The following is a 27,162-nucleotide window of genomic DNA, read 5'->3' on the forward strand; positions in this document are numbered from 1 at the left end:
TTATTGCACTGATTGGTTCTCAGAACATCCTGTCTCTGGGTCCGAACCTTCTTTTACTTCTTGGTCTTTCTCCAGAGTGCTCTTGGGGGGCTGGAGGCGTGTCGCGTCCGTGACCCCGCCCTCACCGCGGAGGCCGCTGGGGGCAGGTCCCCATGGCAACGGACTGTACACTACTGCAACGGAGCTACTTTGCCTCAGCTCCAAAGTCATGGCCAACCCCGAGACTCGCTACTACAGTTTCTCCAAGCCAAGGTAGCACCTGGCCGGGTCGAGGGGGGGGGGACTTGAGTACTTCCAGAGTGGGAAATGACACTGATCCAAACCGCTGCACCATCAGTTGGTCTCTGTTCTTTGGGCTAGGGCTCCAGCGACAGAATCAGTGATACAGAAACAGTTGTAATAGAACTGGGACTGACTCCAGCAGGAACATTACGTGCTGCCAAAAGTGAAGGCATACTTTTTCGTTAGATACATGATCTTAGCTAAAGATTGAAAAGAAGCGTCTTAAAGCCGGCCGGTGGTGGCGCACGCCTTTAATCCCAGGACTCAGGACTCAGGAGGCAGAGGCAGGCGGATCTCTGTGAGTTCGAGGCCAGCCTGGTCTACAGAGTGAGTTCCAGGACAGGCTCTAAACCTACACAGAGAAACCCTGTCTCGCGAAAAAAGAAAAAAAATAGCCTACAAGAAAGAGGCAGCAGGTTGAAAAAGAGAGCTGTTATCCAACAAAACATAATCTAGAAAACTTATTACCTATAAAAAAAAATGTAATAAGGCTGGTGCTGTAGCTAGAATGTGCCAGGTCCTGAATCCCCCAGCAACCACGAAGAATATGAAACAGACTCAGGATCTTCATTCCACAGGAAGGAAGCACAATATAATTTCTGTGAGCTGATTTGGTGGCAATATGAAATATTTATTCACCATTCTCTTCTTCCAGCTATATGTAGTGACACACTGTGTCTTATAGAGACACAGTGTGGGTTTTCTCCTCCAGACCTTATGAGGGACTACACGATGGACAGATCATAGCTTAGCATACAGAATGTAAGCAGAACCTGAGAAAAGAGACCTTTGATTTTTCTATTTCCTCACGGAATGGTTCTTCTCCCATGGGTTTTGCTCCTCTTGTTCGCATATCCCTACATGCTACTTTAGTGGAATGTCTGTGGAAGTCACTCAATACCAAGAAAAACTCTTGAGGAACCATTCCCTTTGGTCAGTTAAATAACTGAGTTTTCACCACCATTGAGATAGAAATGGAAATATTTTCCACTCCTCCTTGAGGGTGGGTGTGAATCATCTCTAAAAAGATGGGAGCCTAACTGGACAGTGGTGGGGCACACCTTTAGCCCCTGAATTCAGGAGGCAGAGGCAGATGAAGCTCTGAGTTTGAGGCCAGCCTAATCTACAGCGTGAGTTCCAGGAAGCTAGGGTTACACAGAGAAATCTGTCTTGGAAAATAAGAAGGGGAGAACCTGGGAGATAACTCATCAAGTTAAGGATTGCCTGATAATCCAGTCTGATTCCAAGTCCCATGTGGTGGAAAGAGAACATTCATCCCCACAAGTTGTCCTCTGATCTCCCCTGTGTACTGTGGCTTGTGTAATTATACATGCATGCAGAGAGAGAGAGAGAGAGAGAGAGAGAGAGAGAGAGAGAGAGAGAGGAGGGAGGGAGGGAGGGAGAGAGGGAGGAAATTTTATTTTATTTTATTTTTTTGGTTTTTCGAGACAGGGTTTCTCTGTGGTTTTGGAGCCTGTCCTGGAACTAGCTCTTGTAGACCAGGCTGGTCTCGAACTCATAGAGATCCTCCTGCCTCTGCTTCCCGAGTGCTGGGATTAAAGGTGTGTGTTACCACCGCCCGGCAAGGGAGGAAATTTTAAAAATTAGAGGCTGGAAGGAGCTGCAGGGATGGTTCTCCCCCAACAAATTTTAAATAAGAAAAGTACTTAGAAATTAAAAATAAAGCCAGGCGATGGTGGCGCACGCCTTTAATCCCAGCACTTGGGAGGCAGAGGCAGGCGGATCTCTGTGAGTTCGAGACCAACCTGGTCTACAGAGCTAGTTCCAGGACAGGCTCCAAAACCACAGAGAAACCCTGTCTCGAAAAACCAAAAAAAAGAAATTAAAAATAAATGAAATAATGAGCATCTATTTTGATCGTTTCTCTACTGGGTGTGCTTGGTTTTCATTTTGGTTAAATCTAGTTTTTATGTCCAAACTATCACCAACATAACGTCTCCAATTGGAAGTTTCTCCTGATTTCTAGAGATTTACATAGTTTTCCTAATTATTTTCCCTTTCATGGTGGTAACAATATGATCAAGAGTAGAATTTTTCGGGAGGGGAGAGGCAGGTGGACCTCTATGAATTTGAAACCAGCCTGGTCGACAGAGTAAGTTTCAGGACAGCCAAGGCTACACGGAGAAAGCCTGTCTCAAAAAAATCAAAACAGAATTTTTTTTTAAATATTTATTTATTTCGTATACAATATTCTGTATTCCTGCAGGCCAGAAGAGAGCACCAGACCCCATTACAGATGGTTGTGAGCCACCATGTGGTTGCTGGGAATTGAACTCAGGACCTTTGGAAGAGCAGGCAATGCTCTTAACCTCTGAGCCATCTCTCCAGCCCTCAAAACAGAATTTTTGACCAGGCATTTAGTGCATGCCTGTTATTCTATGACTCAGGAGACTGAGGCAGGAGGCTCACAAGTTCAAGAGCATACTGAAATACACAGTATGACCTTCTCTGAAAAATTAAAGATAAAAGCTGGGCAGTGGTGGCACATACCTTTAATCCCAGTACTCAGGAGGCAGAGGCAGGTGGATCTCTGTGAGTTTGAGCCCAGCCTGGTCTACAGAGTGAGTTTTAGGACAGGGTCCAAAGCTATACAGAAAAACTCTGTCTCAAAAAAACAAAAAAGAAAGAAAGAAAGAAAAAAGGGGGAAAAAAAGCCAGGCACAGTGGTTTATGCTAGTAATCCCAGGACTCAGGAAACAAAGGGAGGAAGGTCATTACCAGGCCAGCCTGGTCTCTATCGTGACCCAGGATACATACTAAGAACCATCTCAAAAATAAGTAAATAAGGCCGGGCGTTGGTGGCGCACGCCTTTAATCCCAGCACTCGGGAGGCAGAGGCATGCGAATCTCTGTGAGTTCAAGTCCAGCCTGGTCTACAAGAGCTAGTTACAGGACAGGCTCCAAAACCACAGAGAAACCCTGTCTCGAAAAACCAAAAAAAAAAAAAAAAAGGAAATAAGCCGGGCGGTGGTGGCACACGCCTTTAATCCCAGCACTTGGGAGGCAGAGGCAGGCGGATCTCTGGGAGTTCGAGGCCAGCTTGGTCTACCAGAGCTAGTTCCAGGACAGGCACCAAAGCTACAGAGAAACCCTGTCTCGAAAAACAAAACAAAACCAAACAAAAAAAATATGTAAATAAGCCGGGCGGTGGTGGCACAGGCCTTTAATCCCAGCACTTGGGAGGCAGAGGCAGGCGGATCTCTATGAGTTCCAGACAGCCTGGTCTACAAGAGCTAGTTCCAGGACAGGCTCCAAAGCCACAGAGAAACCCTGTCTTGAAAAAAACAAAAAAAGACAAAAACACAAAAAAAGTAAATAAATGAATATATCTTTTTTTTTTAATTTATTTATTATGTATATGACATTCTGCCTCCATGTACACCCTCACGCCAGAAGAGGGCGCCAGATATCACTACAGATGGTTGTGAGCCACCATGTGGTTGCTGGGAATTGAACTCAGGACCTCTGGAAGAGCAGCCAGTGCTCTTAACCACTGAGCCATATCTCCAGCCCCAAATGAATATATCTTTAAAAACAGAATTTCGCATAGTGACTGATCTTGAGAGAAAGGTATTAATTTAACCCAATAAGCAGATAAAGTTGTTGCATTGTGTCTTGTTGCTGTCCGATGTGTGTCTTTTAACAACAACAAGCCTGAGGTCGTGGCACATGCCTTTCATCCCAGCACTTGGGAGGCAGAAGCAGTCTGATATCAGTGAGTTCGAGGCCAGCTTGCTCTACAGAACAAGTTCCAGGATAGCCAGGGCTACACAGAGAAACCTTGTCTTGAAAACAAAACAAAACAAAAAACAGTATTGGAGATTGAACCTGAATCTCACACATATTATGTCACTGAGGTATATCTCACTCATATGTAAACTTCACAAAACTATGAGAAACAGAGCACGAACTATCTGTTCTTTAGGAGACAATTAATTTGACTTAAGGAGGTTAAATGATTTACCCAAAGCTGGTCCTTTTGAAACCTCAGGTGCCAGGACCCCAAAAGCTAACGGCCATTAAACAGTGCCCTCTTCTGGACCATGCTCAGACTCACACACAAATACACACACATACACATAGTTTAAAAAGGAAGGTGGGGCCAGGCTTATCAGCGCTCAGAAGGCCTAGGCACGAGGATCTCTGTGAACTTGAGCCAGCATGGTCTACAGAGCGAGCTTCCGATAGCCAGGGTTACACAGAGAAACCTTGTGGAGGGGGCATGCCCATGCCCTGTGGATCTCGGTTGGGGGAGCTTGTCCCTTTACAGGCTCTGTCACCTATCACAGCTTCTTTTTTTTTTTTTTAAATATTTATTTATTTATTTATTTATTATGTATACAATAGTCTGTCTGTGTGTATGCCTGAAGGCCAGTAGAGGGCGCCAGACCTCATTACAGATGGTTGTGAGCCACCATGTGGCTGCTGGGAATTGAACTCAGGACCCCCTGGAAGAGCAGTCAGTGCTCTTAACCTCTGAGCCATTTCTCCAGCCCCTATCACAGCTTCTTTTTTTTTTTTTTTTTTTTTTTTTTGGTTTTTCGAGACAGGGTTTCTCTGTAGCTTTGGAGCCTGTCCTGGCACTAGCTCTTGTAGACCAGGCTGGCCTCGAACTCACAGAGATCTGCCTGCCTCTGCCTCCCAAACCTATCACAGCTTCTTGTCCACACAGACCACGTACTCGATCTTCAGGAGGGACTACAGAAGCCAAGGGCGTTGAGAAACGCAAGCTCTCTCAGAAACGAAGAACACTGGTCAGTGACGCTCTTTTGGAACCATACTTGTCACCCGCTACAACCCGTCTTCTGCCTATGGCTCGCAGACGCCAGGCTCGCCAGGCTTTGGGGGAGGAGGGGAGAACATACTGCTTCCTCCCCCTTATCTAAACGTTGGCCATGACTAACCCTGGGTAAAAAAGACTTAGCCCCTTCCCTTAACAGCAGCTCAGCTTTTCTTCATAAGCCCGTGAACCAGACGCGACCCTGGTGTGGTTGAGACCAGCTCCTGCCGAGGTCCTTCAGTGCTATGGCGGTGCTTTTTGTCCTTATCGTCCTAGGTCTGGTACCTGGTACAAGGCTTGGGTTCCATCGGTCCTTATGAAGAAGCTGTGAAGGCAGAGCACTGGGTGTTTTTCTGCTGTGGTTTGGTTCTGAGTTCCTCACTCCTCCTCGCTAAGATTTTTGTACAGACCAAGCACAGTGACTACTCACACCTGTAACTTCGGCCCTTGAAAGGCTGAGGAAAATTGCTGCAAGTTGATTTGTTTTGGTTGGGTTTGGGTTTTGGTTTTTCGAGACAGGGTTTCTCTGTGTAGATCTTGCTATCCTGAAACTCGATCTGTAGACCAGGTTGGCCTCGAACTCAGATCAGCCTTCCTCTGTGTCCCGGGTACTGAGATTAAAGGCATAGGCCACCACCGCTTTAATCCCTTTAATACCCCTTTTTAAAAAATTGTATAAAAATTAACGTGGTCAGCTAAGTATGGTGGCACACACTTCAATCCCAGCACTCCGGAGAATGGACCAGGAAGCTTTTGAGTTCAAGGTCAACCTGGCCTACTAGACAGACCCCTCTCAAAGCCCTTTCTCAATGGGCAGTGGTGGCACACGGATCTCTGCGAGTTTGAGACCATCCTGCTCTAGAAAGAGAGTTCCAGGACAACCCAGGCTACACAAAGAAACCCTGTCTTGAAAAAAACAAACAAATAAACAAACATAAGATAGCCCTTTCTCAGCCGGGCAGTGGTGGCACACACCTTTAATCCCAGTACTCGGGAGGCAGAGGCAGGCAGACCTCTGTGAGTTCGAGGCCAGCCTGGTCTACAAGAGCTAGTTCCAGGACAGCCAGGACTACTACACAGAGAAATCCTATCTCGAAAAACAAAAAACATCCAGGACAGGCTCCAAAGCCACAGAGAAACCCTGTCTCGAAAAACCAAAAAAAAAAAAAAAAAAAAAACCAAAAAAAAAAAAAAAACAAAACAAAAAAGCCCTTTCTCCTTGCCCCCTCCCCACAACGGGAACACTGCCTTCTTACCTTACTATTTTAGTTTGTTTCGAATTTTCTTCTTCAGCACCTTGGACCGAACACCACTGAGCAAGTGTTTGCCCCTGAGCTATAGTATCGCCCCACTTTGAAGCTTTTGCTGGTCGGACCATAAGATTGTTGTAGTTCAGATAACAAATAACCACTGTTCACAGCTCAGAGGGAAAAATATCGTATTTGATGGGGGCTGGAGTGGATGCCTTAGTGGTTAAGAGCACTTGCTACTCTTGCAGAAAACCTGGGCTCTGTTCTGAACACTTTCATGAATGTAACTGCTCTTCTGGAAGAGCCGATACTCTCGTCTGACCTTTGCGGTTATACATATACACACACATACATATATTTGAGCAAATTTATTGCTTTAGTTGACAAAGGAACACTGTGGGCAGTGGATTGGCACTGTGTGAATGCGTTCCTTGGGGAGGATTTGGAAGCATACATAGGTCATACTCTCTATGAAACTGGGAACTGCCAAGACCAGGCCCCTCTCTAAGGAAAGAGGACAATGTGAACCCTGTAGAGACAAGTGCAGCCACAGTAAAGCCATGGTTCTCAGCTTTCCTGATCCTGCCACCTTTTAATACAGTTCCTCATGTTGTGGTGACTCCCAACCATAAAATTATTTTCAGTGCTTCTTCATAACTGTAAATTTACTACTGTTTTGAATCGTAATGTATATCTCTATGTTTTCCAATGGTCGTTGGCAACCCCAGTGAGAGCATTGCCACACACAGGTTGAGAACCGCTATGTAAGGCCCGTTCCAGTTCAATTCTGGGCTTGGCCGCCAGAGGGGGATGTTTCTCCCGCCATTACCCGGAAGTGGGGCACCTTCCAGTTTTGACCTGCAGGGGGAAACAAAGAGCCAGAAAAGCTGAGTTCTAGCAACAGCTCTTGGGCAGAAGCCTTCAGCAGCAGCTAAAAACCCTGGAGAGAGGCCCAGTTTTCATTCACCTGTGCAAGTCAAAGGGGGCCTACAATTTCTTCAGCTGAAAAAGGAGAGAATTCATTTACTGTCCATTTGAAAATCTGAAACACTTTCCTGACTCATCAAAATTGAGGCCCAGGTGTCTCCTGGGGTCCCCACCACACACACACACACACACACACACACACATTTTGTTTGTTTTGAGACAGTCTGACACCATAGCCTCAAACTCATGGGACAGTAGAGTGCTGGGACTACAGGGCACCCCCACCAACTGTGTAAAACTTTGTCCTCTATTGAGACAGACTCGGGCTCCACAGCCAACACTGGCCCACAGCTCATAGTTCTGCTTTAGCCTCCCCAGAGCCAGCATTTCAGGTGTGAGCACCACATGAAGAAGTCGTGTTTTTGTTGCTTCCACATCCCACCCCTACCCGCCTAAACGTTTTCCCTAACTTTTAGTTAATAATTTTTTTTTTCCTGAAGTCAAGTGGTGGTGACACAGGCCTTTAATCTCAGCACTTGGGAGGCAGATGCTGGCAGATCTCTTGAGTTCGAGGCCAGCCTGTTTGTTCTACAGGGCAAGTTCCAAGACAGGCTCCAAAGCTATACAGAAAAACCCTGTCTGGGGGACGGGAGGTATTGTAGTTTTCTTTTTCTTTCTTTCTTTTTTATTTAATCTTTGGAGGCCTGCCACCCAGATCCCAAATAAATACACTGAGATTTAGTCTTACTTATGAATACCTGACCTTAGCTTGGCTTGTTTCTAGCCAGATTTTCTGTTTTGTTTTGTTTTTTACAAGACAAAGTTTCTCTGTAGCTTTGGAGCCTGTCCTGGACCTACCTCCTGTAGACCAGGCTGGCCTCAAACTCATAGAGATCCCCCTGCCTCCCAAGTGCTGGGATTAAAGACGTGCACCACCCGGCGGCCATTCAGCTCTTTATTAGACCTGTCAGGTGTTTAGGCAGGCAAAGTGACAAAGCCTTACAAAGTTAAACAAATAAACAAATGCCGGGGGTGAGGGGGTGGCGCACGCCTTTAATCCCAGCACTCGGGAGGCAGAGGCAGGTGGATCTCTGTGAGTTCGAGGCCAGCCTGGTCTACAAGAGCTAGTTCCAAGACAGGAACCAAAAAAACTACGGAGAAACCCTGTCTCGAAAATCAAAAAAAAAAACAAAAACAAAAAAACAAAGTTTAAACAAATACAACAGATGCCGGGCGGTGGTGGCGCACGCCTTTAATCCCAGCACTTGGGAGGCAGAGGCAGGCGGATCTCTGTGAGTTCGAGACCAGCCTGGTCTACAGAGCTAGTTCCAGGACAGGCTACAAAACCACAGAGAAACCCTGTCTCGAAAAACCAAAAAAATAAAAAAAAAAAAAATAAAAATAAAATAAACAAATACAACATAAAAGAACAGAACACATCTTTGCATCATTAAACAAATTTTCTATACCATAAACGAATGTAATACTCCCCTCCTCCCTCCGTATTCACTCAGTCGAGAAGAGCTGGCTTCTTTTTTTAATTGATAAATTAATTTTTTAAAATTCATTTTACATTGCAACCAAAGGTCTCCCTCCCACCCCTCCTTCTGCCCTCCCTTGCCTCTCTCCCATCCCACCTCCCCATCCTCTCCTCCCAACAGTTAAGGGCTCCAATGGGGAGTCCACACAGTTTGGTACCTTATGTTGGGGCAGGACCAAGCCCCTCCCATCTGTGTTAAGTCTGAGCATGGCATCCCCTCATAGGGAATGTGTGTGCTGGCAAGTGATCCTATCTACAGGGGTTGGAATGTTAGGAATTTCCTTTGGATGGTCTGTTCTTGGGTAGTGCCTGGGTAATCTCCCTCCATTTGTGGTTCTTCCTGCAACCAGGTATTGCCTGGGGCAAACTACTGAGACTCAGGCCTCCTTTAAGCTTATCATGGCTGGGTCCCTTTGTTCCTATTAAGCTTATCAAGGTTGGGTTCTGTGGTTGCTGTACAGGTCTGCACTCCCACCAGTAACAGAGGAGTGTTCTCCTGACTCCACATCCTCTCCAACATAAGCTGTCCTCAGTGTTTTTGATCTTAGCCATTCTGACAAATGTAAGATGGTACCTCAGAATCATATTGATTTGGATTTCCCAGATGATTAAGAATATTGAGCAATTCCTTAAATGTCTTTTGGCCATTTGTGTTTCTTCTGTTGAGAATTCTCTGTTTAGCACTCCACCCCGTATTTTAATTGGATTATTTGGTAATTTGTTGTCTGTTTTCTTGAGTTCTTTTTATATTTTGGAGATCAGCCCTCTGTCGATGTGGGGTGGATCAAGATCTTTTCTCATTCTGTACACTATCATTTTGTCTTATTTACTGTGTCATTTGCCTTACAGAAGCTTCTCAGTTTCAGGAGGTCCCATTTACTGACCATTGCTCTCAGTGTCTGTGCAACCAACCAACCAAACAAGAACAACAACAACAACAAAACGCTTGGCCAGGCAGGACCTTCTGGCTTTCATTGTTTCCATGGAGAAGTCGGGTATAATTCTGATAGGTCTGCCTTTATATGTTACTTGGCCTTTTTCCTTTGCAGCTCTTAATATTCTTTCTTTATGCTGTATGTTTAGTGTTTTGATTATTATGTGGTGAGAGGACTTTTTTTGGTCTAGTTTATTTGGTGTTCTGTAACCTTATGTACTTTCATAGGCATATCTTCCTTTAGGATGGGGAAGTTTTCTTTTTTTTTCGAAACAGGGTTTCTCAGTAGTTGTAGAGCCTGTCCTGGAACTAGCTCTTGTAGACCAGGCTGGCCTCGAACTCACAGAGATCTGCCTGCCTCTGCTTCCTGAGTGCTGGAATTAAAGATGTGTACCACCATTGCCTGGCTGGGAAAGTTTTCTTCTATGATTTTGTTGAATCTATTTTCTGTCCTTTTGAGCTGGGCTTCTTCTCCTATCTTCTTCTATCCCTATTATTTATAGGTTCAGTCTTTTCATGGTGTCCCAGATTTCCTAGATGTTTTGTGTTAAGAATTTGTTTTCTTAGCCAGGCGGTGGTGGCGCACGCCTTTAATCCCAGCACTCGGGAGGCAGAGGCAGGCGGATCTCTGTGAGTTCGAGACCAGCCTGGTCTACAAGAGCTAGTTCCAGGACAGGCTCCAAAACCACAGAGAAACCCTGTCTCGAAAAACAAAAAAAAAAAAAGAATTTGTTTTCTTTGAATCTATTTTCTCTATCATATCTTCAATGCCTGAGATTCTCTCTTCTATATCTTGTATTCTGTTGTTTATGCTTGTATCTGTAGTTCCTAATCATTTGCCCAGATTTTCCATTTTTAGAATTCCCTTAGTTTATGTTTTCTTTTCTTTTCTTTTTCTTTTTCTTTTTTTTTTTTTTGGCTGGAGAGACAGCTGTGGATGCTGGGAACCGGACTCTTATATTTTTGGTGGTGAGCCCAGCCTTTAACAGCTGAGCCATCTCTCTAGCCCAGTTTGTTTTCTTTATGGCCTCTATTTGAGTTTTTAAGTCTTGAACTATTTCCTTCACTTGTTTGATTGCTTTTTTCTTGGTCTTCCTTAAGGGATTTGTTGATTTTTTTTTTGGTTTTTCAAGACAGGGTTTCTCTGTGGTTTTGGAGCCTGTCCTGGAACTAGCTCTGTAGACCAGGCTGGTCTCGAACTCACAGAGATCCGCCTGCCTCTGCCTCCCGAGTGCTGGGATTAAAGGCGTGCGCCACCACCGCCCAGCCTTCCATTTCTTTAAGGGAATTTTTATTTCCTCTTTAAATGCTTCAATTAACTTCATAAAGTTATTTTTAAGGTTGTTCTCTTCTGCTTCATCTGTGTTGGGATGCTCAGGTCTTCTAGATGCTTGGGATGCTAGAACTACTAGGTTCTGGTGGTGCTGTGTCAACTCTTTATGTTCTTGAGTGCACTCTTGCACTGTTGTCTACGGTTGGGCCCGAGGCGATCCTTCAGAAGCGGGTAGGGTCAGGATCACTCCTCTAGGTGCAGGCTGCTCTGTGGATCCGATGGCCACTGATGCAACAGGGTATCTCCTACAGAGGATGGCATTGGATGCTGTTTGGGACACAAGTGTTCTTTCCCAAAGCTGCCACTGTCAATGCTTCCAGGCCACTGCTCAGCCCCTTCTCTGACACTTCCAGGCCCTAGTGGGGGGTGGGGGGCAGCACTCCCTCTCTCTCTGATGCTTCCACGCCAGGGCTGGGACTGCTGCCTAGCTTCCTGTCTCTCTGATAATTCTGGGCCAGAGGCAGAGCTGCCACCAAGCTCTCTCTCTTTCCGGCGGGGGCTAGTGCCACACGCACACTTCTTAAACTAATATTCCACACTTGTTACCCTGCTTCCATGGTACCCAGCTTTCCTCATGTGTCGAGAACCCAGCAGTGATTGACATATATGTGGACTCCAAAAGGCTGAAAACAAATTGAAAAGTTTCCGCACCCCAATAAACCTCTCCACCAACGCAGCAATCCAAATCAGACCAAATCAAACCAAATTAGAAAAAGCCCAGGTTTAATGGGTAAAACATTCCCAGATGATTTTCTGACCCTCCTGAGAGGAAATGGGGAGGAGAGACCGAAAAACCACGCGTCTGTTTTCTGGGGGGCAGTTTAAATACCCTGTGGAGTGGTCTCTGGGGGAGGAGCCATGTTTGGTAGACTTTCTGAGATGAGGCAGGATTTGGGGAGAGATGGGGGAGGGGAGTTAGGTGGAGCTTCCACCAGAACATTCCAGACTCTTTGGGTATATGGATGCCAGGGTTGGGGTGGAGCTTCCACCAGAACACAGATAAAAGACCAAATTTATAAATCCTAAAATAGGATTGACTGGATTAGATTATCATATTTTTTATGCCGTGTTTCATGAAAAGATTTGAAGAGATAAACTCATGTTCCTACCACAAGCATCTGCTACTGGTTCAAATGAAGTCCCATTCACCAGGGGACCCTCACTGTTTCCCCCTCCCCCAAGGGACACAACCCAATCTCCTTCCAGGCTCCATTTGTTACATCTGTGTAGTTCTATCTGTCTTGTCCATCTAGGTTTACCCCCCTCTCCTGTCTCTTTAGCTACGCTATGCCCAGAGGCAGGGACTGGGGCTCCTCAGGATTCTCGTTTGTTACAGTGCAGGCATTCAGTGCTGGCTGACTTACTCACCTCCAGGAGAGGATAACTCCTGTCCCCTGGGTTCCGCAGGCACCGCAGTGTATAAGCTGCCTGCTATATTTCCTCAAGGCATTCTTGCCTCAGTGCATTAGGATGGCCACTCCTATGATCTCTACTTTGCAAATGAAAAGACTGAAGTTCAGTGCAGTTAAGCCTATGGTCACACTGCTAATAAGGAAGATTTAAGATTTAATCCTGTCTGTAACCAAAAGACCACAATCCTAATTATGGACCACATTAAAGATGTTTGTATAGCTGAGTATGCTGACCCAGACCTGTGAAGGTATCAAGTATAAGGCTAGCTGGGCTGTATAGCAAAAGTGTGTGTGTGGTGTGTGTGTGTAGTGTGGTGTGTGTGTAGGTGTGGTGTGTGTGTAGGTGTGGTGTGTGTGTGGTGTGTATAGTGTGTGGTGTGTGTGTGTAGTGTGTGGTGTGGTGTGTGTGTAGTGTGTGTGTGGTGTGTAGTATGTGTGTGTAGTGTGTGTGGTGTGTGTGTGTAGTGTGTGTGTGGTGTGTTTGTGTGTGTAGTGTGTGTGTGTGTGGTGTGGGTGGAGGGAGTTCTGTCTTGTCCTCAACAATACCAAAAAGGGAAGGAGGAATCATGTTGTCATAGTAACCTCAGCTGTCCCTTCCTTAAGCCCTTGCAGTTATCCATTGGCGGCCACCTATCCCCATGGCCAACATACACGAGTGGCCAGATGATTCTCCATAAACGAAAGCCCTGTTCTGAGGACTGCCGGAAGCGAGCCAAGTAAGCCAGGGCCAGCCTGATGGGGGATGGGCTGGTCAAGATCAGGCATTGGTTCAGGACATATAGCTTAGTGGAGTTTGCGGCCCCAGACCAAGACTACGAGGACCTATGGGTGCTAGTGACATCTCAGCCCACCATCCTCTGCAGTAGCTGGCAGCAGCAGCCCCTGGGCACTTCCAAGCCCAGGTACCTGGAGCAACTAGAGAACTACCTGCGCAAGGAGCTCCTCCTGCTGGACCTGGGCACGGATTCTGCACAAGAGCTGAGGCTGCAGGTCAGAGCCACAGACCAAACATGGCAAGGGTGAAGAGAAACTCATGTGTCAGAACTGAGTAACTCAGACCTTCCCAGGGAAAATAGGCCCTCCGTCTTCTAACTACTACTCTTTGGAAAGAGGAGTGCACTATGACAGAGCCTCCGGCCCGATGGCAACAACCAGAAGCCCAGAAACAGAGAGAGAATGGCCAGGCTAGATGTAGTCCAGACTCTGGTACACATTAGAGAGGGAGTCAGTACTAATGGAAAGGAAGCGCAGACTTCTGGCCTAGATATGACCAGAGCATTTACTGAGTGCGGACCATGTGCCGGCTTTGGGCACACACACATACACCACATGCAGTCTTTCTGCATCTAAGTTGGAAAGGAGAATATGCTCTTCCACTCTGAGTTCAGAACATCAAGCTAGAATCTTCAACATCCTGTTCCCACAGGTCCTTAGTATAGACAAGGGGCTACAAGTGAGAGGCTAATGGATACAGGATCTGGTTGGCAAGAAGCTGACTGGGCAGACAAAGTCATCTCAGGCAGAATGGCATATTTGGCCCACGGTGATGGGTTGCCAAGCCTCAGTCAAGGCCTCTATACCTGTTCCTCCTCTCCAGCTCCAATGGTATTAAGACTTGGTGCCTGGCCAGATATAGGTTACTCATACGGAAACAGTTTTGAGCCCGCTGAGTGTGGGGGTTATGGGCCAGGAAATGATAAGGTCCTTTTTTTATGCCAGCCTTACAGGGAGATCTTTGAGTTCTTCATAGAGGATTTCAAGACATACAAGCCATTGTTGTCCTCCATCAAGAATGCGTATGAGGTGATGCTGGGTAAGACTGCAACTCCATTCCGGGCCCCAGCTGGAATGAATACAGAGTATCCTATTCTGACTTTTTGATTCTCTACTAATAACTGATCTTTCAGGTCACTTTTTGCATGCCTCAACCTTTTCTACTCTTTAGAAGGATGGCAAGGCAATCTGTGGTAAACAGAAGGGATCCTAGGAGAGTAAGTCCTTCTGGGAAGGCTCCCTGGTCTGCTCAGACAGTGCGAAGCTGGTTACAGCTGCAGAACCCATGTTCCTGAGCCTCTCCATGGGAGACATCCCGACCCCCAACATGACTCAGCCCCTGATTTGTTTTTTTCGTTTGCATGACTGGAGATTGAACCCAGTGTCTCACATATAATAAGCAAGCATTCTACCATGGCTCTCTATCCCCATCCCCTGCCCTCCTTTAAAAACAAGTGTGTGTTGACACTGGAGAGATGTTCAGCAGTTAAGAGGACAGCAGTAGCCATCCTTCCAGAGGACCTGGGTTCAAACTTCAGCACCCATGTGGTTAGTTAACGATGATCTGTAACTCCATTCCCAGAAAATCTGACCTCCTCTTCTGGTCTCTGCAGGCACCAGGCGCACAGTTTTCAGACACACATGCAGGCAAACCCCACACATACAGCTTAGGATCTGTGACCTCTGGCTGTTTATTCTGTGTCCCCCAAAAGGCTTTTCTACCTGTCTTTTTATGTATTTGTTTTTTTTTGAGACAGGGTCTCTCTGTGTAGTCTTGGTTGTCCTGGAGCTAAATTTGTAGACCAGGCTGGCTTAAACTCAGAGATCCTCCTGGTCTCTGCCTCCTGTGTGCTGGGATTACAGGTGTGTGCCACCACACCCGCCTGTTTTTGCTTAGCCCACCAAAGGGAGAAAATTCGGTCCCTGGAACCCCTGAAGGCCAAGATCGTCACTATGAATGAGGACTGCAGTGAGCGGATCCTGGCCATGAGAGCTGAGGAGAGGTACGAAATCTCCCAGCTCAAGAAAGAGAAGATGAATTTGCTAAAACTCATTGATAAAAAGAACGAGGAGAAGATCTCATTGCAGAGTGAGGTGAATGGAAGTGGTAATTAATACTGAGCCCCCAAGTTCCTGCTCTACCTGTAGCCTGGGTGTGCTGACGATGTGATCCCTAACCCCATCTATGCTTCTGCCTGGATAGAGGAGCCATCACCATCCCCGAGCGCCCCTACTATCTTCACTGTGCCCTGCTGCAGTGCTCATCAGAGCTCCAATGTGCCTCTAAGTGCTAGCAAACTCTCCATGGGTTGAAGCACTGGCGTCTTGCTCTGTTCTCAGGCATGGTCACTTTCCTTTTCCAAAGCTCAGGAGACTGCCAAGCAGTAGCCACACCCTGTCGTAATGAGCTGCCAATGAGGGCTCTAAGCTCACTGAGTACTGTCATATACCCCCTCCCTGCCCTACCCCACCCTCAGGTGGCTAAACTGAGGAAGAGCTTGGCTGAGGAGTACCTTCGCTACCTTACTGAGCGAGATGCCCGCAAGATTCTCATTGGGGACCTGAATGAGCTGCGATACCAACGAGAAGACATGTCACTAGCCCAGTCCCCAGGTAATCCAAGCCAGGGCCTCATCTGAGGCACTGAAGTCTGTCATTATTTACATTTCTAATATCTTTTTATTTATTTATTATGTATATAGTATTCTGCCTACATATATCCTATAGGCCAGTAGAGGGCACCAGATCTCATTACAGATGGTTATGAACCATCATGTGGTTGCTGGGAATTGAACTCAGGACCTCTGGAAGAGCAGTCAGTGTTCTTAACCTCTAAGCCACTTCTCCAGCCCCTCTAATATCTTATTATCCTGTGTCCATTGATGGTAGGAGAGGCCTGGGCCACTACCTGGAACTAGCTCTTGTAGACCAGGCTGGTCTCGAACTCACAGAGATCCGCCTGCCTCTGCCTCCCAAGTGCTGGGATTAAAGGCGTGCGCCACCACCGCCCGGCTCTTTTTTTGATTTTTGAGACAGGGTTTCTCTATTATAGTTTTTTTGGTACCTGTCCTGGAACTAGCTCTTGTAGACCAGGCTGGCCTCGAACTCACAGAGATCCGCCTGCCTCTACCTCCCGAGTGCTGGTATTAAAGGCATGCGCCACCACCGCCAAGCCTTCTTTTTCTTTTTTCTTTTTTTTTTTTTTTTTGGTTTTTCGAGACAAGGTTTCTCTGTGGTTTTGGAGCCTGTCCTGGAACTAGCTCTTGTAGACCAGGCTGGTCTCGAACTCACAGAGATCCACCTGCCTCTGCCTCCCGAGTGCTGGGATTAAAGGCATGCGCCACCACCGCCCGACTCAAGCCTTCTTTTTCTCTTCTTTGTTTGAGGCAAGGTTTTTCTTTGTAGCCCTGGCCATCCTGGACTCTACAGACCAGTCTGGCCTCAAACTCAGATCTGGCTGCCTCTGCCTTCCAAGTGCTTAAAAGTGTGAGCTCCCACCACTTGGCTAGAAGGATTTCTTTGGGACTTAGAGTTCCAAAGGGATATTAGTCTATCCTCATGGCAGGGAGCATTGGCAGTAAGTAGGCAGGCATGGCACTGGAGCAGCAGTTGAGTTCATATACAGACCACATGCAGGAAGCAGATAACACAGTGAGAATGACACGGAGTCTTTTAAAACCTCAAAGCTGCCCCCCATGACATACCTCCTCCATCAAGGCCGTACCTCTCAATCTTTCTCAAACGGTTCCGCCAAGTTGGGATCAAGTATTCAAACATATGAGCCTATGGAGGCCACTCTATTCAAACAGAGGGCATGCCCCAAGCAATATTTAACCTAATCCTGGGTACAAGGCCCAGAGCCAGGGTGACAGACTGGTGGGACCCTGGCAGGTGTTTGGGGAGAGGATCCTGTGAAGCTAACACTGGCACTGAAGATGACCCGACAAGACCTGACCCGCACCCAGATGGAACTCAACACCATGAAAGCCAATTTTGGAGACGTGGTGCCCAGGAGAGACTTTGAAATGCTGGAGAAGACCAACACAGATCTGCAAGAGCAGGTGCTGCTGGGGTGGGCAGGGAGGGTTTGACATGGAGGGTGTGGTCAGACAGGTGGGTAGCTAGGGCCATCAATGTCCTTGCCTGCAGCTGGAAAGCCTGCGAGCGGACTATGAGGAGGTCCGGAAGGAACACGAGTTACTGCTGCAGCTGCACATGAGCACGCTGAAGGAGCGGGACCAGTTCCACTTCGAGCTGCAGGAGATCCAGCGCACCTCCACACCTCGACCTGACTGGACCAAATGCGAAAGTAATGATGGTTGCGGGGCACCAGGGCCTGCTGCAGGGTGTCGGCTGGGTTCTAGCCCACTCTCCCCATCTGCAGGTGTCATCGCAGGGGGTCCAGAACGCTGGTTTATGCTGGCTGAAGGAAAGAACAGTGACCAGCTGGTGGACGTGCTGCTGGAGGAGATTGGCAATGCTCTGCTTCGGGAGAAAGACTTCTTCCCTGGTCTGGTAGGGGAGTCCCTGAAACAGAGGTTACTTAAGATTCTGGGGGAACTATCTGGGGCTCTTTCCTGTTTAGACACAGGGCAACAGAGAGGTCCAGTCGTGAGTTAACACCTGCCTTTCAGGGCTTTGGGGACTCTATCCCTGCTTTCCTTCGGTTTGATGGCCCTGTGGAGAACAAGAAGCCAACCAAGAAGGAGGTGGTACATCTCCTTGAGGATGCCTGGAAGGAACGGCTTGCAGAAGAGCAGGTCAGCTCTGACTGACCTCTATGTAGCCTTTAGATCCAGACTCCTTTAAGGAGTTCCCTCAAGGTGGTGGGGAGCAGGGTGGGGCTAATCAAATCTGGGACACCCTGACCAAGTATTCTTGTTCTACAGAAAGAGTTATTCCCGGATTTCTTCTTCAATTTTCTGGAACGTCGCTTTGGGGTCAACGATGCCATGGCCTGGGCTTATACCATTTTTGAGAACATCAAGCTCTTTCGCTCCAGCGAGGTCATGCGTCACTTCTATGCAGTCTTGATAGGAAAGGTGAGCTTTGGCCTAGGCCCTTTTGTCCTGGCAGAATGGCAGCACACTAGCAACTGCTCCTCTTGTTGTAGAGGAAGGAAAGCGTATACGTCAGCCAAAAGGAGACAATGTCCCAGCTGCTCAAGGAGATGACAAATGTCGACACTCAGAACGAGGGGTTAATAACCATGGAGCAATTGAGGTAAGAGGCCAGTCAGGCAACTCCAAACTCTAGTCCATTCTCTTGGCTGGTCAAGTTTTCAAGTATGCAGGAAAAAGGGGAACCTCCCAGGAAGGGCCACAGCCTCAAAGCCTGCTCTCCTCTCTACGGGTGGTGGCACATGCCCATATTCTAGAACTTGAGAAATAAAGGCAGGAGAATCATTTAATTCTAGGCCTAGAACAAAACTGTTTCAAAACATGCCAAGCACTGTGGCACACGCCTCTAATCCCAGCACTTGGGAGGCAGAGGCTGGAGGATTTCTGCAATTTCGAGGCCATTGTGATCTACAGAGAGTTCCAGGCTAATCAGATTGACATAGAAATAGATCCTTTTTCAAAAAACCAATTTAAAAGAAAATCAAAACAGCAAAAGAGTTTGTGAGGCTAAGGCAGGAAGATGATTATGTGTTCAAAGACTCTCAAAAACAAAAAAACCTGTGGAAATACTAGTGGGGATGGCCCAGGAGGGATGGGAGGTGAGTAGATAGCCTCCATCAATCAGGAGGGATGGGAGGTGAGTAGATAGCCTCCATCAATCAGGCCCTTGGTATTCTTCCTCTCCTAACAGCACCATCCTGAAGAATACCTTTCCTCTCAAGAAGGAAGAGCAAATTCAGGAGCTAATGGAGACAGCAGGCTGGAGTCCAGACATCAGCAGCACAGAAGTGCTCAACTACCGGATATTGTTTACTGAGGTGGGAGGGGCACATAACTCGCCAGTCCCTTCCTTAGTCTTATTTAAACTACAGTCAATATGGCCTCACCCTGCCTTCTCCGATACCCCACCACATAGGATGAGGAGGGCCAGAGTGAGCCATTTGTGCAAAAGCTGTGGGAACAGTATGACAACGAAAAGGATGCATACTTACAAGAACTGAAGCAGGATCTGGGCCTAGATCAGTGAGTGACCCTGGGTCCCAAAGTCCTGCTCAGCCATTGGCAAGTCCTATAGGTGGGACTAGCCCTATCAGATAGCATCTCAGGTGCCTGAGTCTCCCTGTGCAACAAACTACTCAAACCTGTCAGAAGAGTGGGCACCTCAGAGTCAGGGTACAAAGAGCTCAGACCTATAAACCTGTCTTTCTTTCCTCGTGGGACAGAACCGATGAGGTGAGCCTATTGAAGATGCGTGTGGCCCTGACGAACATTGATCCTAGCCTGGACAAGCAGGTGCTGAGTACCTACCTAAGCCAGGCCTTCCAGCTCCCTGTGGCAGAACTGCCATTGGAGGAAGATGAGAAGCAGCAGGAGGAAATCGTGGTAAAACTTGAGACTGCACTTGACCGGCTTCGGATGGCAAACACCAAACGTGTAGGACCACCACGAGAGCCAGAGCAAGCAAGCTAGAAGAACCCCCCATGGGCAACTTAAGTTCTTTAATGTTGCTAACCTTCCAATATACAATTCTTTATCTAAATTTCTATTTTCCAGGCTGTGCTGGAAAGTGTTGGGGTATGAGGGAAGAGGATCTGGGCAGAGCTTAAGACATGCACCAAAAAGCAAAACAACCCACTTGTGAGACTTTATTGGTGCTAGGAGATGAGAAGGAGAACTTGATGATTGTGTGGGTCAGTCCAAGGTGTCCAAGGCAGGGAGAGGACAAACATACAGACCTAGCCACTACTGGGCAGGGAAGACAGAATTGCCACTAAATGCACAGGGAATGAGCAGCTGTCGGTATTCCAAGGGCAGGTACCGCTCCACAAGCACGTGCAGCGAGACTTGATCTGTGACTAGTCCCTGCCTGTATCGGAGGAAACAGAAGGCCAGGCAGAGTCAGCACTAGCACTCCCGTGTTCGGCCTCCCTTTTTATGCCTCCCACTCACCGACGCAACAGCAGCTCCAGGTCCTCTAGCTTCACGGTCTTACGGCCAGCATGAGCAGAAAATACCTCCAGGTCATTGCAAAGGTGCTGGAAATGCTTGTCTAGGCTGTCAAGGTTGGGACAGAGCAGATTGAACAGTCTGTTTAAGAAAGGGCACCTCAGCCGGGCGGTGGTGGCGCACGCCTTTAATCCCAGCACTTGGGAGGCAGAGGCAGGCAGATCTCTGTGAGTTCAAGGCCAGCCTGGTCTACAAGAGCTAGTTCCAGGACAGGCTCCAAAACCACAGAGAAACCCTGTCTCAAAAAACCAGAAAAAACAAACAAACAAACAAAAAACCTCTATCCACTCACATGCTAGACTTACCACTTCTCCACTATCTCAAAAGCCGCCTTCTCCACAGGCCTCTTCGTATAGAAGCTGAAGAACTTCATATAGTGGCTCAGTCCAGCCTTATAGGGGTCTTGGTGGTGCCTAGGACCTGCAGTTCGGGTCCTCGATGGAAGCCTGCCGAGGATGAGAGCAGACAGAGGTGACTGAACTGGCCCTTATTCGAGGACAAGTCCTGCTGTTGGCTCTGCTGAAACTAGGACTATTGTTCATTAAGTAGATTGAACAAGAAACCCAACTGTAGCCAGGCGGTGGTGGCGCACGCCTTTAATTCCAGCATTTGGGAGGCAGAGGCAGGCGGATCTCTGTGAATTCAAGGCCAGCCTGGTCTACAGAACTAGTTCCAGGAAAGGCTCTAAAGCTACACAGAGAAACCCTGTCTCAAAAACTTAAATAAATTATAAATAAATAAATAGAAATCCATCTATCAGCCAGGGATGGGGGAGGCGATGGTGGCACACACCTTCATTCCCAGCACTCAGGCGTCAAAGTAAGACAAATCTCTGTGAATTGCAGGCCAGCCTGGTCTACAGAGCAAGTTCCAGGGCAGCCAGGGCTACACAGAGAAACCCTGTCTTGAACAAAGAAAGAAACAAACAGAAGATCTGTTTTTTCCCTGAGACCTTTATCCTCCAATCTAGCCCTAATATCCTAGGCTAGCTTCAACATACATGCAGATACCTGCTCAAGCTTGTTGAACCTCGGGTCTCAAATTGGATAGACCCCTCAACAATCCATCACTGCTAATCTCCTCCAGGAAGCCTTCTATGATTACATACTGACCTAGGAGCTCCTCCCTCACCCAGGCTCCTCCAAATTCCTGGAGACAGGTACCAGGATGACAGGCAGGCTATCACCACCAGGTTGAGCTGCCATATTTGGTAAGCGTCTGCATATCTATAATGCTTCAGGGCACCCCGTTCCCAACAACAGTGGTTTCTTACACTGAAACTGCAGATGGTGGGGGCGGCTCAAACTGATGTGGCTGCTCAGCCTGGAGTAAGTCATTGGTGCCGCAGGCTAACTCTGGACTTGCTGCAAAGAAAGAGTAGAGTCACAAGGGGTTCAGGCTCGACTGTCTGACATAGTTGTACAGGTCTAGTCTCCTTTCTTTTTTCCCCTGAGACAGGGTTTCTCTGGCCTAGAACTTACTCTGTAGACCAGGCTGGCCTCAAACTCAGAGATCCACCTGCCTCTGCCTCCCAAGTACTGGGATTAAAGGTGTGCGCCACCACTCAGCTTCTGTTTCTTATTCCTAAGGGCCTCATAGAGCTCTAGATAAGTGATTGCCCCTTATACTCTCCCTGGCCTCTAAAACTACCAGTTCCCAGAAACAGCTCAGGCAAATCTTCTGTATGGTGGTGTCTAACAAGTTAATGACACTCACCTACCCTCAGCTTCTTACCTGGCCTGCCAGGAGAATCCTCAACCCCTGAAGAGCCTTCTTGCTCCTCCACAGCTTCCTGTGATCCCACTGCTTCTCTTAGTTCTGGAAGCTGAGGCTGTGGTTCCGAGAAGGGTAAAGGAGTAGTACCCAAGCCAGTTCTGTTCACTGAGGGGAGAACAAGACGAGGCAGCACCGTAGCACTGACTTAGGATCTCCTGCCCAGCCCTGACCCGGCTCTTGGGTGGAGGGGAACTCCTAAGCTTACTCTCACCCAGGATGAGCTTGGCTCCAAGCCAGCTGCCCCTCATACTCACTGTGCTGCAGCCCAGTCCCAGCACTTCGTGTCCTGTGGAGCACAAGTCCTTCAGAACCTTCAACCCCAGAGGGAGAAGGGTTGGGCAGAGAACAATATACACTAAGGGAGCCGCCAGCCGAGGGATGTGAGAAAGGCTGGGTGTCTTCCAAAACTTCATCCATTGGCAGAGTAGCGACAGGGCTTCTATGGTTGTCACCTAGAGATCAAGAGCCAAATAAACTCTAGATTTTAGGCCCACCTAATACCTGGGGCAGTGAAATATAAGGGTCTTTTCTGCCTAAGTGGCCTCCATAATGAGATAAGCTACATTCAAAGTCTTTTCTCTTTCATTGCCCTCCTTGCTGCTACTCCTCGTCCTTCCTCTGACATTCCCAGGCCTCTCTTACTTGCTTCCACCTCCAAAACTGCTTACTCACACGCCTCAACTGTCTACTTCTTCTTCTCCTAGGCACTTTCTTCAAACATTAGTGAACTTGTCTTCTGGAATCAGGATCCCAAGTTGGTGCTAACTGACCGTGAAACCTGTTTTTCTAACAAGCTCTAGCCTCCAGATTATACACCCTTTCCCTCTACCCGCAGTTCACAAATGAAAAGGAACAGACAACTCAGAGAAACCAAGGTTAGGTGATTTTTTTTTTTCTCAAGACAGAGAGGGCTGGGCGGTGGTGGCGCACGCCTTTAATCCCAGCACTCGGGAGGCAGAGGCAGGCGGATCTCTGTGAGTTCGAGGCCAGCCTGGTCTACAAGAGCTAGTTCCAGGACAGGCACCAAAGCTACAGAGAAACCCTGTCTCGAAAAACCAAAAAAAAAAAAAAAAAAAAAAAAAAAAAAAAAAAAAAAAGACAGAGAGGGTTTCTCTGTGTAGCCTTAGCTATCCTGGAGCAATCGCTCTGTAGACCAAGCTGGCCTTGAACTCAGATCTGCCTACCTCTGCTGGGAATAAAACTGTGTGCCACCATAGCCTAGCCTTTTTTTGTTTGTTTGTTTGCTTTTTGAGACAGGGTCTCTCTCTATAGACTAGGTTTGCTTCAAAAGTAGAGATCCACCTGCGTCTGCTTCCCAAGCTTGTGGGAGGCTCCCAAGCCTGGCTACATGGCTAGTCTTGGTTATCAGTTTAACTACATCTGGAATTAACTAAAATGCAAATGACTGGGCACACCTGTGAGTTTTTTGTTTTTTTTTAAATTAAAACATTTGACATGGAAAGACATACTTCTAATCCAGATCATTGAAGTGGGAAGATCCACCTTTAATCTGGGCCATACCTTCTATCTACTGGCAGCTTATATAAAGGGACAAGGAAGAAGGAAGCTTACTCTCTTTGCCTATTCTCTCTGTGTCTCTGTCTCTCTGTCACATACACACAAAGTCCAGTCCTTCACTGGCAATGGAGCCTACTTCCTTAAACTACTGGATTTTTGGACCTTCTGTTAGTAAAAGCTACAGTCTGTAAGCCATTCTAATAAATCCCATATATAGTCATTATATTATAATCATTCTCTAAGTTCTGTTCTTCTAGAGAACCCTGACTAATACACTAAAGTGCCAGGTACACTTTGCAAAGAAAGCAGAAATTCCTCACAAATGCCTGGCCAGGCTCATACAGCGTCCCTGACCTCACCAAATGTGGAGCAACCCTGAACTCAGTAAAGCCTCCTGTCTGTCATAGAGTGCTAGCGTCTCCCTAAAGCTAGAAGAGGAAATCTCAACCTTACCTGGAAGAGCTGAGGTCAAAGAATTATCTTTCAGATCCTGCAAAAGAGCACCTACATCCACAGGTTGGCGTTTGGGACGTCTGCGAGCCAGACCAGGTCTCTTCACTGACTGTGACTGAGGAGGTGGGACAAAGCTGAGGCTGAAGGAGCTGATAGGATGGAAACAGACACAAAGGAAGCCTGAGACACAGCTTTGCCAAAGGAGCTCTTATCTCTTAGGATATGGCTCCCATGCTGTAAGGCTGAAACTAACAGTAAGTATATCGCAAGATCCCATGAGTCAACACCTCCCTCACATCTCTGCTCCATCAAACCCCAGAACAGGGAACAGTACCTGGCCAAGGATGAAAAATCAGCATTCCCAGGTGGCTCTGTCAGCGCCCATCAAGACATTGTCAAAAGAACAATCCACAGTGAGTTACTCAGGCCCATGGAAGCTCTCACAGGTCTCCTCAACCTCCTCAGCAGAGAGAAGGGAAAGAACAGCACAGGTGTGTCCTAGGACTCACCTGGAGCGAGAGGCAACCCCTGGTTCACTTCCTGCTGAAATACTGACAACCTCAGCCTTTGCTTCCTTTTGCTAGTGGCTCGTAGACCTGAAGCCAGGGTTGAGGGGACTTCCGGTTCAGGAAGTTGCAGCTCCAGGCTATAAGGATGGAGTTTATCTCAGACATGTCAGAAAGCCCAATTTTAGTTTCTGGGGACCCCAAAGAGGTGGCTCAACCTACGAGGCAATTTCACTGTGTACCTTCCCAGACTGCTTTCCCGTCTGGAGGATTCTACCATCTCTGGTACTTGTACTGGCTTCATCACTGAGTCCGGCATCATCATAGAAGATTCTGGGGCTGTACAAATACCAAGAAGAGGGTAGGGCTGAGAAAAAGGATAACGAAGAAGGATACCATAGGGCTGGCCATTGGGCTAGCACCTACCTTTAACTGGCAGGCTAACACCCACTTACCAGTTAGTAAGATGTTCTTCAGCAGAGTCCGGGGTGTCTGTTGCTCCAGGTGCCCGTGGGCTTGAACATGAGCCAATCCTCCAATTGACTATAGGTAAAAGACCACCAGTCTACATTTTTTTTTCTTTTTTTTTTTAAAAATATTTATTTATTTATTTATTATGGATACAATATTCTGTTTGCACATATGCCTTCAGGGTAGAAGAGGGCACCAGACATCACTACAGATGGTTGTGAGCCACCATGTGGTTGCTGGGAATTGAACTCAGGACCTTTGGAAGTGCAGGCAATGCTCTTAACCTCTGAGCCATCTCTCCAGCCCACCAGTCTACATTTTTGCCTTGAGAACACCTCAAGTTAGACTTCAAAACAAATATAGACTTGACTTCAGCGCTCCATGAAGTCACTCATGTAGTGGGCTTACCCTAGTTCCATAGGAATGCCTCCTGACAGTTGCTTTTGTTCGGCTACCCTGCCTCTTGGAGGAAAGTGTTTGAAGCGGAGTTCTCTGTGCACTGTGTAAAAAAAAAAATGGCTTTGAGAATTATGTGTGGGGAGTGGGAGTGAGGATCTAGAGGATGCAGATGCTACCCTTCACAGGGGTTAGTCACACAGGGAACAAATTGGGAGAGTATCTCATTCCCATTCTTTAAAATAACAATCCAAGCAGGTAATTCAAATATTTTTGCTTTTCAAGTTGTGGCCAAGGTGTGACAGGAAGTTCCACATGGGTCACCCTAGCCCTGTTTCTCCAGTTCATTGCGGCTCAGAACCCTATTGTGTTCCCCAGGCACAGTTCCCATCTCATTAGTCATAGGTGAAAAACCTATCTGAGGGGATGCCCAGAATGCTCAGTGGATAAATGCACTTGCTTCCGAGTCTGACATCCTGAGGTCACCCACATGGTGGAAGGTGAGAACTGACTCTGCAGGTTTCTGACACAATCACACACACACTCACTCACTCACAGATAAATACCACATGCTGATGAGGAAGAATGGCTACTTTAAAGCTTGTTTGGGCTACAGTTTCTTTCTTTTTCTTTTCTTTTCTTTTTGGTTTTTTAAGACAGAGTTTCTCAGTAGTTGTGGAGCCTGTCCTGGAACAGGCTGGCCTCGAACTCACAGAGATCCGCCTGCCTTTGCCTCCCGAGTGCTGGGATTAAAGGCGTGTGCTAGTCTACAAGAGCTAGTTCCAGGACAGGCTCCAAAACCACAGAGAAACCCTGTCTCAAAAAACCAAAAACCAAACAAACAAACAAAAAAAAACAAACAAATAAAGATCCAGCACTGTTGGTCCTTGCGGAGCTCCACAACAGCTTAGCTGAGTCCGAAGCCATTAGGATATAGTCAGAGCTCGGCGATTCCGATTCTACCTAGCCTCAGTTTTCTTTCCGGACAGGAAGGCACAGCCACCACTCCCCAGTCAACACTCTCACATACCTAGTCTGAGTACTCCGTCGTTGCCTTGGGGAGCGCGTATCCACTGTATCCAGCACGCTCCGCAGAATCGTGCGAGGTGTCTGACCAGGATCCAAACTGTAGCGACCCGCCATGCTCAGGATCCGCCCCTTCCAACTGCTGTGGCTTCAGCCAGAGCTGCGTTCCCGCCGCCTCTTTCGAGTCAAGTCTCGCGATGCTGCCACCTGGCCCCACGGGAACTGTAGTCCTATAGCTGGTAGTGGGGTCAAAAGAGATTATAAATTGGGTTTGGAGGCCCTATCACATTAAACCTGACTGGTGTTGATGGCGCGTGCCTTTAATCCTATCACTTGGGAGGCAGGGGCTAGGCGGCGCTCTGCGGACCTCTGTGAGTTCGAGGCCTGCCTGGTCTACACAAGCAAGTTAGTTCCAGCACAGCCGAGGCTACAAAGAGAGACTTTGTGTCAAAAACTAATAATAATAATAAAATAATAGTTAATAATAATAATAATAATTTTCTTAAAAAGGAACTGCGGCCTACTTGCTGCTCCTGAGTAGGACCTGGGTTCTGTTCCTAAGTACCCTTTTGGAGGCTTATAACTGCTGAAACACCTATGCCAACCTCCTCCGGTCTCTCAGACACCAAGCAAAGT

At 47.4% G+C, this 27,162-nt stretch overlaps 2 protein-coding genes across 3 annotated transcripts; one reads left to right on the forward strand and one right to left on the reverse strand.

Moving 5' to 3' along the window:
* Positions 1-208: 208 nt before the first annotated feature.
* On the forward strand, positions 209-20,400 carry Tsnaxip1 (translin associated factor X interacting protein 1). Of its 2 annotated transcripts, XM_057754390.1 has the most exons (16): positions 209-252; positions 4,976-5,057; positions 13,083-13,195; positions 13,343-13,469; positions 14,199-14,292; positions 15,151-15,347; positions 15,731-15,866; positions 17,145-17,314; positions 17,403-17,562; positions 17,638-17,768; positions 17,888-18,013; positions 18,143-18,295; positions 18,367-18,476; positions 19,065-19,191; positions 19,290-19,396; positions 19,597-20,400. In XM_057754390.1, the coding sequence occupies exons 1-16, from the start codon at positions 209-211 to the stop codon at positions 19,841-19,843; spliced, it is 2,124 nt and encodes a 707-aa protein (XP_057610373.1). In that variant the 3' UTR covers positions 19,844-20,400. The 2 variants fall into 2 exon arrangements, with proteins under 2 accessions (XP_057610373.1, XP_057610374.1); XM_057754391.1 differs by lacking the exons at positions 209-252; positions 4,976-5,057 and having other exon boundaries at positions 13,161-13,195; positions 13,285-13,469.
* On the reverse strand, positions 20,018-26,651 carry Cenpt (centromere protein T). Its single transcript, XM_057754392.1, has 13 exons — positions 26,531-26,651; positions 25,513-25,603; positions 25,089-25,176; positions 24,876-24,972; positions 24,637-24,773; positions 24,462-24,498; positions 24,128-24,276; positions 22,411-22,608; positions 22,115-22,261; positions 21,654-21,744; positions 20,686-20,826; positions 20,324-20,428; positions 20,018-20,240 (listed from the first exon to the last, which is right to left on the reverse strand). Exons 1-13 carry the CDS (start codon positions 26,641-26,643, stop codon positions 20,117-20,119), a joined length of 1,518 nt encoding a protein of 505 aa, XP_057610375.1. The 5' UTR covers positions 26,644-26,651; the 3' UTR covers positions 20,018-20,116.
* Between the last annotated feature and the right edge of the window lie 511 nt (positions 26,652-27,162).

Source organism: Chionomys nivalis, chromosome 21 (genome assembly GCF_950005125.1).
Source record: "Chionomys nivalis chromosome 21, mChiNiv1.1, whole genome shotgun sequence".
Lineage (NCBI taxonomy): Eukaryota > Metazoa > Chordata > Mammalia > Rodentia > Cricetidae > Chionomys > Chionomys nivalis.